The sequence below is a fragment of the Netta rufina genome (assembly GCF_964035555.1).
Source record: "Netta rufina genome assembly, chromosome: 5".
Classification (NCBI taxonomy): Eukaryota; Metazoa; Chordata; class Aves; order Anseriformes; family Anatidae; genus Netta; species Netta rufina.
This window is the reverse complement of record NC_140128.1, coordinates 5,863,192-5,879,033: the sequence shown is the minus strand read 5'-3', so window position 1 is coordinate 5,879,033 and position 15,842 is coordinate 5,863,192. Positions and strand designations below refer to the sequence as shown.

Below are 15,842 nucleotides of genomic sequence, written 5' to 3'. Positions count from 1 at the left end.
AGAGAATGCATGATGTTCCCTTATGCTCTGTCTGTTTACATTCATGTGCTGCAGCAGAGCTCCTCCAGGTTGGCTGAATTTTCTTTCGTGATGCACGTTTGTCTTCCAGGCTGATTTCTTCCATTTCCTATGTTTTGTTCTTATTTTATTTTGCGGGCAATAGAGACGGGTTACAGTGAGAAGCCGTTTGTTTGCCAGTGAGCCACTGATTCTAGTGGTGTGAAATCCCTTAGGTGACTTTTTGGTTTGTCTTGCTCTCACACATAGTTGGTCGCCACATCGGGGGATATCTAACGTAGCTGAGAACGGCAGCAATTTTTGGCCCACTTGAGGCCAAGCTTTCACTGACAAATCCACAGCTGCTGCAGGAGTATTGTTATTTTTCTTCCCGTGGCACTTGTGACTTTTGGTCTTTTGCTGTGGTTTTAAACCTATTTATAGGGTGCTTGGAAGCTCTTGTGAGCTGCTGCTCTGTGGACTCTTCTGAACTAGCTGTGTGCTTCAGCCTGTGGCTGCAGAAGGCTGAAAATGGCAATGATTGCTAGATTTCTGTTGCTGACATCCCTGAAGTGCTTTTGCTGTTTTGTTGGAATTTTCCTGAGCAGGCATGACCTTAATACTGTGCATAGATTTATATTTTAGTTGTCCATTATTGTTAGCTATTATAAATGAACATAGGGGGAAAAATCAGAATAAACCTTCTTATATAAAGATGCAGAAGGCTACAGCTGTGTTAAGAGGTGTGGGCAGCTTTGGCACACCAGACTTCAGTGTAAGAGAATGAGGGGGCCATTTAAACCCTTGTCAGAGGAGCTAATCCCGTGTCGTACTGAAACCTTGCACAGCTACAGCATTGTAGGTGCAGTCGTGATGCTTGGCTTCCAGCTGCTGAATTAAGTTGTCTTCAGTCGAGAGGGAATTAGGGATGGATGGGTGAACGTTTTCCTGTAAGGTTCCCTTGCACAAATGCTGTTTTGAGGTAGATGAGGTATTTTGTCAGAGTGCTTGGAGGACGTTCTGCTGTCCTTCAGGACATTTACGAGATTTGTAGCTGTGGGAGAGGTGTTGGTTTGCCCTCCGGGGGGCAGAGAGGAGGCAAAGGCAGCCTGTAAACGTCAGGTTTTTAATACATGCCCCTGTGAATTTTATTGTGAAAGCAGGCATTAGGAATTTTATATAGAAGTTCCTATTTCAGATCTGAATGAGATTAAGCATTCAGAACGGATATCCAGAGTTCATTTGCAAAGTAATTGTTAATGCAACCGTGAATTGAGATAGCCTAGATGAACTTTTTCATCTTGTATTTATGAAAGAAGAGTTCAAAGCTTGTCTGAAGAGAGGCTTCAAGGAGATAATGCCAGAGCAATCATGGGATCATCTTAAAATAGAAAAATTGATATAAAGATGAATCTGAATCTGTGAAAATAAGTAAATTTAAATGTGTCTGTTCAACAGTGAAACCAACCTGTTTTTAAAACTAAAATGCTTTTTTAATTGATATTTATATCTGATTATTTATGTAGCTCAGCAGATTGATAAAGAAAGTGCTAGAAGGGAAAAATAATATCCTCTGCAGCCTCAGCAGCGCTGTAAAGAGGCACAGTAAGAGCCACAGGCAGGCAGGAAGCAACGAAAGGTGCTTTATGTGATGCTGCTGGATTTGCAAAACTCCAGGGGTTGTAAACTTGTAATTTGGAGCCATTCTCAACTAAGCTTTGTGGTAGTGTAAGGACAGAAGGCTGAACTGAAGGAAAATGCAGAGGAGCCTGGCTGACGGTGGATTGCTAACGAATACTCTGATACCTTCACCCCTGTTCTGTAAGGGATGCGGGCATGTTTCAGATGACTTGCTGCTGTATGCATCCCACTGCAGTCTGAATTTAAAGAGCAGGAGGAAACTACAGCTACAGCTGTGTGACCATGGAGAATCTTGACTGCTGTGGTATGTAGTACTTACTTAAGGGGCTGTTGGGAAGATTTTCTTTCAAAGGTTCTCAATTCTGTCCTTTTTTTCCTAGCTCTCTGAACTGTATGGTAGGTTTCCTTCAAGTTGTCCGCAGGAATGACCCAGAATACACGGGTCATCTATTGCCCCTTAATTCCAGATTAGTGAGCCCTCTGGCCCTCACCTGAAGTAGTGTTTGCCTGCTGATAAAAGGAACGGTTGCAATAAAGTCACCTGGGATTTAACGAAGGTACACAGTTGAGGAGTTGAAGTGCCTTTGGGATTGGGTCCCTGTGCTCAGAACATGGAAGACCAAGGTCTTAGGAGGCATCATTAGAATCTTAGAAGAACGGAAAAAACCTTTCCAATGTTGCACGCTTCTTTCACACAAGCTGTAGAAATGCCTCCTGCCTTTTATGCCCTTTTACTGTATGGAGTCTGGTACAAAATATCTCCTTTTTTCTGATGCCTCAGCCACTTCCATGGTTGATGTACTCTGTCCAGTTGACTCATCACTGTGTATGTTTTCTTGACTTCTAATTAAAATCTGTTCTGTTCTAATATTAGACCAACACTCCTTGTTATATCACCCTTCATTCTTAAGTAATTCATCTTGCAAACTCCTTACTCTGTATGACTAATGTCTTTCTCAAATATTCTTAGAACATTTTAAAATACCATCTATATTATAAGCAGCACAGTAGCAATACCTCTTGTTACGATTGCTTAACACTTTCTGTCATAACTCAGTGCTTTCTTTTGCTTAGGATTTTGACAAGACTTTAACCTTTTTGGCTGGAATTTTCCATGCATTGGTGTTTGGCTCAGTCTGAAATTTCCACTTCAGACTGAGATTTCTTTTTGTTTGCTGAAAATATAATCTGTATTTCATAGACAATGTAACTTCTAAATCAACTTCTGTTAGGTTCTCTTGCAGTAGAGATGGATTTTTATTTTTAAAGGATCCCTAGGCAGATATGTTCTGCAGAGAAGTAGGAATGATCAACCTAGCAGAAGGCTGAGGATAGGAGGGGGGAATGCTCACCACAGGAGCGGGTCTGGGAAATGAGTTTCTGCTGATTAGAAGTGAGAACTAAATTGATGAGAACCAAGGAAGGAATTGGTTGCTTACCTCAGAGTTGGGCATTCAAGAAGCTCTGCCTAAAAGCAAAAAATCAATGTATCTGTTCTAAAAATTGTAATAGATATTCTCCGTGTTTGCCTACCAATAACCACCTGAAACTTGTTTCTCTCTGTGGCAAAATAGGACAAAGCAGAATTATTACAGTTATTTCTGTTTTGTAAACAGTGTGGGTGACTTATTCTTGCCCAAAGGCTCTGTTTGGTGTTGTATGTATAAGTATTTCTATGCTTGTTCGTCCAGTTAAAGAAAATGGAATTTGTGCATGGGAGGTGTTCCGCTGTAGCTAAGCACTCCTGCTGTCTGTTTCCAGTCCTTCCAATATCCTTGTGCTCTTTATTTGCACCAAATTTGCTGGAATGATTTGCAGTAATAGAGGTGAGCATGTTTCAAGGCTTTTATAAGGCCGAGAAGGAGTGAAACTACCAGGATCATAATGATTGCAGTTCTGTTGCTTACATTTCAACTTGTTTGAGAATTCAGTGTAGCACCTCAAAAACTGATAGAATAATAGAATTACAGAAAACCATAAGGGGACTGATTTTTATATATCTATATATATGTGTGTGTGTGTGTGTCTGTGTGTGACAATGCAGTTGGGGAAAAAAAGACCAACTTATACAGAGCATGGCACATGGGGGACATACCAGGTGAAGGGCATTTTTCCAGTCATTGCTGGTAAAGATACACTAAACAGTTGCAGGCAACTGTAGTTAGACAACTTAATCTTGCTGAGAAGAGAGATGGTTTCGGAAAAGTAAAAACAAATGTGGAGAGAGAATCTTGTGGCAAGTGATGTACACGCTAGCCCTTGATTCATAAGGGAGGTTACACGTGTAGTTTAGTCTGGCTTCAGCGTGGGTGCTCGTGGTGTTTTGCTCTGACCCCGCGGTTGGCTGTGGACCACCACACTTCTCTGCACCTTTCACAGGCCCTTGGCAGAGGGGAGCAGAATTGCCTCCTTTGCACAGAACTTCGTCTAGCAACTCTTGGGTAAGGCAGTGATCATGCCTGCTGGTTCCTGGTATCTGCTGGTGGCCTGCAGTGCAGGAAAATGATTTTCTTAGTGAGTCACTGGTCAAATGTGTCTTGGGATTTAGGTGGCTGCCTTCTGAATCCACAGACGCCAGCAGCAGATGACTTCAGAGAAGGTGGAACAATGCTCTGTGATGATGCAGAAGATCTTTTTAATTTTGTGAGTGGCTGGAGTTTCTCTGTGTGTCTGGGTCCAGCTGGAAACCCGATTTTCTTTTGGGAAAGCTTTTTCCCCAAGAGTCAGACTTGAGAGGGACCTCTACAAGATAGTGCTGTTGTCTGCATGGCGGGATCTGGGTGTGTCATCAAATGCACGTCTTGCCTTTCAAGGGGCACTGCAGGTTGCTGACGTTTTTCCCTGCTGCACTAACTGCATTTGGCTTCTAAGAGTTGAAATGTTTTATTTGAACTGTGGTCTTTGGGGTCAATGCAGCAATGTCTGGGTAGGGCTTGAGAGCCTGTGTCATGTTAACAGTCAAAATAGATGCTACAGAAGCTCTTTCTGGCTTTAAATTCCATAAAATTCAGCTTCAGTTCCTGTAGTTAGTCCAAAATAGAGCAGCTTGCTGGGTCTGCTTCTGGTCTGCTTGTAGGGTCCTGAATAGGTGCAGTAATCTGGTCTGATGGAAAAGCCTCTGAGGTTCAGTTTGCATTTGCAGTAGAACTTATTGATAAAGGAGCGTTTTTGCAACATTTCTGCAGCAGCAGATACTTTTTAACAGAGATCCATACAAATTGCAAAATACACTACTGGCAAAGCAAGCATTTTTTAAACTACAGACTGTTTTTCTAATCTCTGTAGGATACACTGTTCTTTTCTTAATGAAACCTGTTTTAATGCTTTAACCTAACAAAATGCAGCCACTGTGCTAAAAGACCTTTCATGTATTGAAAGAAGTATCTGACTGGTTTCAGCTTTTCCCTGAAGTACGAGGCATCTCCAAAGGCAGAAAATCCTCGTGCCCTTGAAAGAAAAGGACAACTAATTTTATCCCTTAATTATTTCAGGGGAAGCATTATCAGTGAACTGAGAGAATGAATCTGAAAAAAGTTTCAGAGATCTGTGTAAAAGATACCACTGCTAGCAGATTTCCAGGGAAGATGCATGTTACTTGTTCTGTATTTAAATACACCAAGTTAGAGATTTCCAGTTTGAGATGCATTATCAATTTAAAGCCCCCCAACCAGCAGTGACTAGCTGTGTCCCCTTCAGGGCAGTTTAACAGCAACCAAAAGAAAAGGGAGGTATTTAGGTTCCCAAAGGTTTGTGCTATGGCATGCTAAGAAGACCCTTAGCTGTTGTGTTTGGCCACTCTGCACATCCACACTGACTTACAAGGGGAGAAGTGAATGTTACAGCTGGCTTACTTGGCTTCTCACAGATATGAGGAAAATAAGATCATTTAGCTTGATAATTTCAGTTCTGGAGAGAAGTTTAATGCTTGGCTGAAGCTCACGCATCACTCAGGGTCATCGCAGGCTTCCTTCTGGGCTGTAACATGGGTTGCTGCTTCTAGTCAAAAGCCAGCTGAGAACACCCAGTTGATGCTGTGTTTGTGTAACTCGGTAAGAAAATCAAGCTGGCACTTAGCATGATTTTTTTTTTTTTTGGGGGGGGGGGGGGAGGAGGAACAGAAGGTAAAAAGCATTTCTTTATGGATATTGTTCGTGCTGGAGGCTGGACTTGTGGGTGTCAGTCCTACAGCAGTGAGCACCTTTATAATCTGGAGAGGAGGATGGTCCAAGCACTGCTGACTTCATTTGAAGCTGTTTTTCCTGTAGGAACAAACCAGTGCATTTCCAGTGCTTAATGACATCCATGGTGGTGTTCCTGACTAACTAGTTGCTGTCCCGAGGGCTGTTTGTTTGCCAGCAGAAGTCGTTACAGAAGGCAGCTTCTGTTGGGAAAATGTCAAACGTTAAATACAGGACATGGGATGGACATCTCTAAGGCAAATACTGGGAACAGAGAAGAATCTCGTACCTTTCAGAATGAGCTGCTCTGTCTGTGTTGCTGTCAAGCTAGAAACATGCCCTTTATATAAATAATGTGTATTATTGCATGCAGTATATGTGGGTTACACAGCTTTACTGACGTGGTTTCATTTACAGCCCAGGCCACCCTGCAGATGGCCTTTCTGTTAGGAAGTTAACGAGGCTGAAGAAACTGAATTAAAGGACATCTTAACGTGTCCTCGGGTAGTTTTAGTATACTTTGCCTTATGCTCCCAGAAGCAAAGAAGTTTTCATTTAAGAAGTGAGTAAATTTTCACTTCTTGAAGCTTTAGATAGGATGCATTAAGAAGTGGTGGTCTAGTTTTGAAATAGCATCCAGATGTTCCAAGAACCTAGTGGATAACTAATCTTGAAATGTGTTTTGCATTTAGAAACTGGGAAGGTGTTCACCTGGGGCAGATCAGACTATGGGCAACTTGGAAGACCCACGGTGGTTCCCGACAGGCAGGAGGCGAGCACAGCGTCTGAACAACGCTTGGAGCTGTTGTGTAACGTCCCTATTTCCGTGCCTTGCCTAAATGGAGCATCTCAGGTAATGAAGGAAATTATCATTTTTCCATTTTTTTTTTTCTTGGGTGCATTAAGACAATCAGAACAATTTCCTAATAGAAACCTCTCAAATGCTGCAGCACAAGCCCTTGCTGCTCTTCCTGTAAGCTCAGAAGTTAATCTGATTCAATTATTTCAAATTTCTTAAAAGGCTTTTGCATTAAGAAACTGATTTTTTCCATGGTGGAACCAGATTTACCGTTAGCAAAAGATGCCAAATTCCTTCAGATCTAAATGCATACAGGAGATAGCCGCAACTTTAATAAAGTCTAGCAGATGAGGTGGGACCTTGTCACGTTAAGGGGTGTAGCTGATTAACCGTTACGGGCGCGGTCGGATTCAGGGTACTGAACCAGTCGGACATTCACCAAAAACACGTTAACCATCTGGGGGTCTGGTTGGATTCAGAACACTGAACTATCACAGATAACCACCCTCACCCTCGTTGCACTTAATGAGAGCTATCACAATGCAATCAAGTATGGTTTATTACAGCAACAGATAATCAGGTTCTTTGGGATTGCCAGCGATAGTGACTGTCTGCAAAAGCAAGCTAGTATGCATGAAATACACAGGTGTTACAGGTGTTACAGATGTTACAGGTGCGCAGCCTAGAAATAAACGCGTTAAAAGGATCAAAGACTATAGAGATTTATAAGCAAGTATTCAGATCTCACCCAAAGGCGTCCCAATGGGGGGGGAAGAGAGGCTCAGCCCGTCGACTGATCCCAGGAGTCAGGAGGTCCTAAGGATGTTGTATTTCCTCGGGATGGTATCTCCCCTGACGGTGGTATCTTCCCTAACATCCCCTCTCTCTTAGGCCAATTTATATTATTTTCTATCTTTTAGGTGGAGCTTGAGTGGCTCTAGTCAAGCATATCTTAGTTATGATTGGTGAAAAGTTCTCCCGTCTCCGTTTAAAGTAATAGGCTCTGAGAAATTCAGGGCGCATGCTCGGTGAGGGGTGGTCGCACCTTGGAGGCGGGTAGCTTTTGGGATGGAGGTGTGTTTTGGTATTATAATGATATTTTAATGAGCAAAAAATACACTAGGGTACAGCATTTGTCAAAACATGACAGATCTTTGGCTCAGGGTGGCAAAAAGTGCAGTTTTGTGCACAAGAACAATCGAGGCCCCACCTGATTACAGAGCCTAGCCATGGTGTCCACTCTATGCTCCGTGCTGTTCCTTAGGGCTAGCACACCAAGTTTCCCCAGCGCGATAGCATCTAAGGTTGGGAGCTTAGGGAACTCTCAGGTAATGCAGTTATGCCCTACCCTGAAAGCCTCTTCAATGCTTTACCTTTTTCTTAAAAAATGTGAATGTTAGTTTTATTTTCCTAGTTACTTCAGGCAATTACACCACAGACATGGCCCCGCTGAAGCGCTACTTCTGTCTGAAGCCCTCTGTCACAGTTTAGCTAGTGGCTTTTCTCTAGCTGATACATAACATCACAGCTTCTGTCTTAGGCAATCCTGAATATTTCTCTACCTTGTAATGTCCTTGAGTGGTATTGGAAATTTTCTTTTTATGTGGCTAATTTGAAGCAAAATGATATATCCACAACCACAAAGATGATTAGGAAGAAAACATCACACAAGGACTCGATATTTTTTTCCTTTCGCCTGCAATTTGCAACCTATACTGCTGACAAACTCTACTTTGCCTTGTTAATGTCCAAGAAGCAGCAGGTGGCAATTGGCCTGCTGGAAGGCAACGTGCAGGTCCCATCTGGACAAATGACCAGTTGAAAGGTCTGTGTCTTCCTGTGGGACAGCTGGCACGTGAGGAGTAGGTAGAGGCTGACAGCTTCAGCTGCAAATACGCGTTGCATCTCAGCTTCTTGATTGTCTTTAACAGAGAGACTTTGGTTAGGAGAGTCAGCCTCTGCCCTTTCCCATCACCTGTGGAAAGTGAAAAGGTGAAAAGTGGAGCCTTAGAGTCCAGGATACTGCAGTAACAAATAACATATTTAGTCGGTGTTGGCTCCAGGGAGTCTCAAACACCCGTCTTCCTTGTTTTGAGATGCTTCTCCCTGCTTTTGTCACCGGCTGTTTACAGAGAACACTGGTGTTAAATCTGTTTCGTGCTGTTACTCATTTATGCTTTGGGCAACGCCCAAAGTGTGTAGTCCTGTTGTACAGTACAAAGTCAGGACAGCTGTAGCTTTTGCCCAGGGGAACTTAAGCTTGGCAGGACAAGTGATGCATGAAGGTGAAGGACAGAGATGCAATCAGATATATTCTTTGGAAAGGAAGAGTGAAAACAATCTCATCTTCATTCTGCTGCCCTCAGCGCTGTTCCTTCTTACAGACCTGCGAGAGACCTGATCGGAGTGAATAGTAATGGCAGTGTTCTGGAGCAGGCATCATTCTTTGCAGAGCTAACAGCACGAAGATGATTTAAGAAGTGTGTGATCAGGAGCTAGCATCATTTGTACCCTGAGAGAGAGGAGCTGTGTTGATGAGAAAAGGAAAAAGCAGATAATAAGAGCTGAAGTACTTCAAGGTTACAAAATAATGTCAGTGCTAAAATTTAGACTTAAAGTTGGGTTAAGTTGCAGCACATGGGCTGTGTAAATGAAAACTAGCTCATACTCGACACATGAACTATATTTTTTTCTATTTGTTGCTGTATGGAGATGAGGTTTGATTTAAGAGCTGAATCAAAATGAATACAGAGAGGATGAGTTCTTTTGTGTGTTTACCCTGAATTATCAACTCCAACTTGCACCTCAATATGGAGAGCCAATTTAATAGTTGAGGCTTACAACTAATGACTTTCATCCACAAACAATTTTTATAAATTGTTTTTAATGATTGAACCAAATTTTTGGCCAAGCTGTGGCCTGTTGATTGCCTCTGCACTGGGGTTAATCCTGTTAAAACCAAAAAGGAGAAACTGATCTAAGAATTACAGGGCAATATAAAAGGCACACTAGTTTAAATCTCCTGTGCTGTCCTTTAGGTAACCTCCTGTGCTGTGACTTGTCTCTATCCCCTTGTCTTTCTCCACCAAGGACTGGGGATTCTCCCTTCTTTGTGCTAAAATTGGTATAAATGTATAATGTCTGTGTCTGTCTGCCACTCTGAAACTTGGTTTGAAGTGTTTTGAGCGACCTATTCCACTGTGAGTTTGCCTTCATCTCAGAAATTCATTTTGAAACGTTGGCCTTGATAAATATGAGTGCCTTTTTTTCCTCTTTCAGTTGAAATGGTGGAAGAACAAAAGCTCGAATTTAAGATAATTATCTACTAATCTGAGCTGCCACCCTGGCAGCTTTAATTGTATGTGGACATAAGGTTCCTGGAATCTCACGTGTTTAAACTTTTTGAATTATGAGACTGCAGGCCTATTTATTATTTTTTCTTGGAGCTTTGGTGCATAGCCACAACGGAATGGGATGAGACACTGCAAAGAAACTCGAGGCTGTAGCAGAAGTCAGTTGTGTGAGACATTATGCAGGCAGTGCTCTTGTGTTGTGGGACGTCCTTGATTGGACCTCTTCAGAACATCTGACTCATCTGCTGCCTGATGTGCATTCACATCCACTGCTCTTCAGATGAAAGGACAATTAAATACAAATGGCCTGAAATATGATGAGCCTCTGTATTTAGCAAATGCTACAAAGACCTGGTGTAATGTTTCTTCCTTGTCAAAATGCTTTTCCAAGCCGTTTCGGTATTTTTGGTTTTAATAGCTATCATTTTACTGTTTGTGGTATGTTCAGCATGTCATTCACGTCGCAGCAAACATTTGCTGCAGCAATAAACAAGTGAGAAGTCATCATTGTGCAGTGCTGAACGTGTCGCACTAAACTGGTGGAAGGAAGGGCTACGGTCATTGTGAATATGCAGCGCTGCGTTCACATGGAGCCATGTCTTCATTGTCTCCTTTCTGTAATTAAAGAAAGCTGTGCTGGATCACAGCTGAGGACAGGGAGCTGGAATTTCAGTTAGGAAATCACAAAAAATCGTGTGTCACAGTGTCATTTTTGGGTATGTGATTTCTTGGGCTTAATTCCCTCCTCACTTTCCCTGTCACCAAGCCTGAATGGTGATGATGAATGTAGGGGGCCGGCTGTGTCAGGGAATGAAAATAACTCCCTGCCCTGTGGCAACCTGTACCTGCTGTCTTTCTCCTGACCCTGCTGTGCTCTGTACTTCCAGTACGCACATTTGTTGCAGTGTGTATGTTCATCCTGTGCAGTACTGAGTGGCTTGGATCCTCCAAAGGGTTCCTTTTTTTTTCCAAGGAATGCTGTCAGGAGTATGTACGTTCTCTTGGCCCTCTGCAGTCAAAGCAATTTGCTGCTCTTTTCACTGCCTGTTGCAGTAATGTGGTTTGTTGTTTATTTTAAGCTGCTGAAATACACCTCTTGGTATATTCTTGTTTTTTCTTTTCCTCCCCACTCCTGTTGCAAGCTGTGAAGCATCTACCAACAAGACAGACAAACCTAAGATACCTGCTGTGTTAGTTGATTAGCATTATGTGATTGATATACATTAATATAGAAGCCTTGCTATTGTCCTATTATAAAAGCACAATAGTATTGCAAAGTGGAACCTTTTGGTTTAGGAAAATAACTATTTTTGTACTTTTAGACCTCTGGGGGAAAAAAATGATCCATCAAAAGAATGAAACTGCAGCCTGCACGTGAAGACAGTCTGTGTTAGATGGGCTGTGCTTGATCTGCACGCCCCATGTAACAGAGCAACGCTGTTCTTGTCAACTCTGTGAGCAGATGGAGAGGAGTTCCCATTTCTGTGTTACCATTGCAGACAGAGGGCTTACTTCTTGGGCTGGCTGCTTCTCCCTTGGGTTCTCCCAGGGTGAGGGCTGCCTTCAGTGCCCAAAGCTGCTCTGCCAGGGCCGCGCTGCAGCAGTGAGGTGGCAGCCAGGAGTTGGGCTGCACTTGGATCCGTAAGGGAGACCCCGAAGGGCTGATTTCCTACAATGTGGGTGAAGTAGGAGGAGTGACATGGGCATAAGTCAGGAGCTGGAGACCCACACAGCACGTGATCATGGCAGTGATACAAATGCAAGGGTGGGCAAAGGCTTCAGCAACATCATGCATAAATTCGTTTTCCATTGGATTGCCTGGACAGTTAAAGACCACCATTAGTACCATACTTGGACTTCTTTAAAACTATCAGGGAAATGGAAAGAGACTGCAGCTACTTGCAGCAGTGACCAATCTAAACTATCTTGCTTGTAACTCTCAGACCTGCATATGCTCGTACTATATTCCTTAAATTAAAATACCGTGTCCCGTCCTTCTGCATCGATTGTGTTACCTCTGAGCTCACGGACAGCTGCCTCTGAGCTCACGGACAGCTTGGGATCCAGCTCAGTGCTCATCTGCTCTGCACCAACAAATGCCCTGAATGTTTGCTGGTGCCACTCCCATGCGTGATGCAGTTACTACCTGCTAATTGACTATGGGGAATGCTGCAAAATTGTTTAAAAATGGACTTAATACTAAGACAAAGGCTGTGTGAGCAGAGGCCTTGGGACGTGGCTGCCCTAAATGCAGAAATCCTGTTCTGCCCTACCAATGTTCTTTCCGTTCTTTTCTGCATTGTCCATCCACGAGAAGCCTGAACGGAAAGGCGTCAGTATGAAGAGTACCCTAGAATGGGGTGAGTCAGGTCTGACCCGATATATACACATACTCCAAATCCAAGTTCAATTATGGTTTGAAGCAAGAGGTTGGTGGAACAGGCCCTAAAGCATGCGTTTTTTCGTTCTCGATTTGTCATTAGAACTGTTACAGAGAAGGGATTAACAAATCAATGCAGGCTAAAATGAGAGAAAATCAATAAGAAACTGTAGTGAACTGGAACAAAGCTATCAATTCACAGCATTCTCTGTGGAAGAAATCCTCATCTGTACCTCCTTTTATGTATGAAAAAAATAATGAAAAAATGATGATTGGGAGTTAGTTTAATTCGGTTTACCTCCCTTACCCCAGAACTTTAGGTCAAGAAACTTTCTGGTGTAAATGCTACCGATGTTCCCTTGTTCTGTTGCACTGATGAATGTTGCTAGCAGATTCTGTTACTGAGGAATCTTTGTTTTGTTCATTTGTTTTTAAACAACCCAGACAACAAGGGAAAAAAGACAATCAACCAAAAACCGTAGGGAAAGAGAAATGTGTCATTTCAGTTATTCTCATAAAAGCTTGATGGAACGTTCTCTTTGATTACTTTTTTGTGTTAATAGAAGTGATTTCATTAGCACTTGGTTAGTTTTCTACATTTTTTTCTTTAAAAACAACCAAACACAAGTGTTAGTTTTGAAGTTATCCCATAATGGACATCAACATCTTGGCATACAAGTTTCAAAGATGAGTTTACTTGGTAGCCTGCTAAATGACGTGTGTCTGTCCTACCACCTTGAGCTTTATCTCCGCGGCACGTTGGCTGCCTTGCTTCTAATTTCAGCTGAAGTTGTCGAAGGAAGAAGCTACCTCTGAACTCCGTGCTTGTTTTTTGGTGTCTAACATAGCCTCTGCCTCTCCCCAGCAATCGACCAGTAAAACTCATTTGTGAAAGCAGAGAGAAAAGAAAGTAAAACTGATGCATCTAATCCTGTCAGGGCAAAAGTGCTGAAGTGTCTCCTGTTTTAAAACCTGCCGAAGGGTTTATTTTTGGTCTCCTGGCAGCTGGTTGCGGAGGTCGCACTAAATTCAGTGGATGTGGCGTGTAATCAGATAGCCGCAAAGACTGCTAAGGCCTGTGCTCCTGCTGCTGCTGCCTTGCAGGGTAGTCTGTCATAGAAGAAGCAAACCTTTTATTGTCTGTGAGGGGGGGGGGGGGGAAACCTTAGCGATAATATTCTGGAAATGCTGCCTCCTGTGTTTTGCCACTTCAGTTCCAATTTTTCCAGTCTGCCCTCCTCTTCCCAGGTGTATAGCTAATATAAACGATCCCCTTCTCAGTACCAGGTGTTTAGGGAGCCAGTAAGGAGTTCTTACAATGTGCTTGTTTTTCCAGAATATTGTTTGCCATAATGTTTGTGTCCTTAAGTGTGTTAAATTAGCAAGCATTAACTAGCCAGTTTTCTGCTCCTAATTGCTTCAGTGGAAATGCCTTCTCTCTCTCTTTTTTTTCCTCTTTTTTTTTTTTTTTTTTTTTTTTTAAGTTGCCAATTTACCTGCAGCTTCCACTGTCAGTTCATTTCACGCTTTGGAAGTGTCAAGCCACACAAAGTGCAGCCCTGGGTTTATTTCTGCTGGGGCAGGGGGAACCAGGCTCTGCTGGACCTTGAAATAAATTGAGAGGGAAGGAAGGAAAGCCATCTAACAAACTTCATCTAACAGATTGCAGTAATGTTAAGACAGAGATATTTAATGGAATGCTATAGCAAGACACATTGCAAGTGTATGTAACTGTGCAATTCCCTTATTGTATTTGTGTAGGCCAAGATGTAGTATTTTGTATTTATAAGTTCTTTGTCCTCTGCACAGATAAAAAATATAGGATATAGTTTTCATTCTCAAATCTTATCCCCTTCATATCTTCTCTGTTCACTCGCTACCCTGTTTTGATTTCTTGTGTTTGTTTTTTTTTCCTTCATCTAGGTCAAGGAAAACCCTTTTTGTTTGGTAGTTTCAGGAAAAAGCTTATGACTTAAACACTCAAAAGCAAGTTCCAGAAATAGCAAACAGTAAATTGATTTGTTTATTTATTTATTTATTTTTAACCTTTTTGATCTGCTACTGTCCACTTCTTAGGATTTAACACCTACAAAGAAAAGATGACACCTTGATTTTCCTAAGCATGCATTGCTCACTGTGGTAATGGAGTTGAAATGGAAAAATGGAGCACCCCCTCTTACAGTAAATATCTGTGTATTTATGGAAGTTTAGACAGTAATTGACTTATTATTAAAACAAACAAACAAGAAACAACCACCCACAAATGAAATCTCAACCCTCCATGACTTCTGGGAACAGTTACAATAACTTTTCAGCATTTTCAGAGCAAATAAGGACAGGAAGTGAAATAGAATGCATTAAAAAGGTTTTAGTAATTATGGATGTTTCAGTTCTTGGTTCAAATATGTTTCTTGCCATGAAAGCCATGTAGGTAGGTGACTCTTTTAATCCAGTGCACGTCACTGCAGTGTCTTCCCATTTAGCTCAGTGGATTTTGGGTCATTGAGGCTGATGGATGCCGTGGGAGCAGAAGTTCCTCATGTGGCTGCAGTGCTGAGCTCAGATATTTGTGGCACTATGTGAGCCTGCAGGCCCTGCCATTAGCCCTTCCCCAGGGGGAAATAAGGGTTTGGGCTCCGCTGCTGCTCCTGGCCTGGTAAGTTCAACACTTCAGGCTAGTGAGAAGTGTTCTGTAGCTGCTTTGCTGTCAGAGCTCTTGGAAAATTCAGTGGATGAGAAATACAAGTGAAATGAACATGTTTGTTGGAGGTCAGTGGTATCGTCCCAAGTTGTCTTCATTTTCTGCTGGTGTCATATATATATATAAAAGCTCTGCAAAGTCCACTTAAAAGTCTGGCCCAATTTGCGGTTTAGCATCCAGCCACAGCTAGTGAAGGCATTTTGGGTCCTGAGCTAAGTCAGCCAAATGGTCTCATTGGTCCTTAACTTCATGTGATAGAAGTGGTTTTGAATTGGTCTGCAAAGCATTACAGTGAGTTCCCACACTGACAGCTGGGTCCCAAGTACACTGGTTTTATGTACTGCATCATTGGTAGCCAGTGATAGGACCTACAGTACCTCATGTGTAAGGGATTCTGCTGTGAGTTTGTGAAGCAAATCTATTTCTCAAATCTTAGATTTAAAGACATTGGCAAAAGGCAGTCTTCTCAGCTGAAGGGCTCTTACCTGCCTGATAAGAACTGGTGCAGGTCTCAAATCTTTGTTTGATCCTACCCTTTGGCTCATGTTCCTGAGTGGACTGTTGGACGAGGAGAACACGTACTAAAACAGTTATTTCCAGCAGTGACATGGGTATTTAGGAGCGTAAGTCTTAGCAGCAATCTGATCCTGAGCTAGTAGCTGTCAACTTGTCTTTGGAAAATTCAAATTTTGTCAAATATGGAAAGCTTATTTTGAAACAGCATGGCAGTTTCTTACGAGCATCAAGATTGATTTCTGCTTCTCAGGGAATCTAGTGTTTTCATTGGGAGTGC

At 42.4% G+C, this 15,842-nt stretch overlaps 1 protein-coding gene across 1 annotated transcript in view; it reads left to right on the top strand.

Moving 5' to 3' along the window:
• Positions 1–15,842, top strand: part of SERGEF (secretion regulating guanine nucleotide exchange factor) — a 137,410-nt gene that overhangs the window by 31,028 nt on the left and 90,540 nt on the right. The window contains 1 exon segment of the mRNA XM_084288408.1: positions 6,509–6,669. Within this exon segment, the coding sequence (XP_084144534.1) occupies positions 6,509–6,669 (161 nt within the window).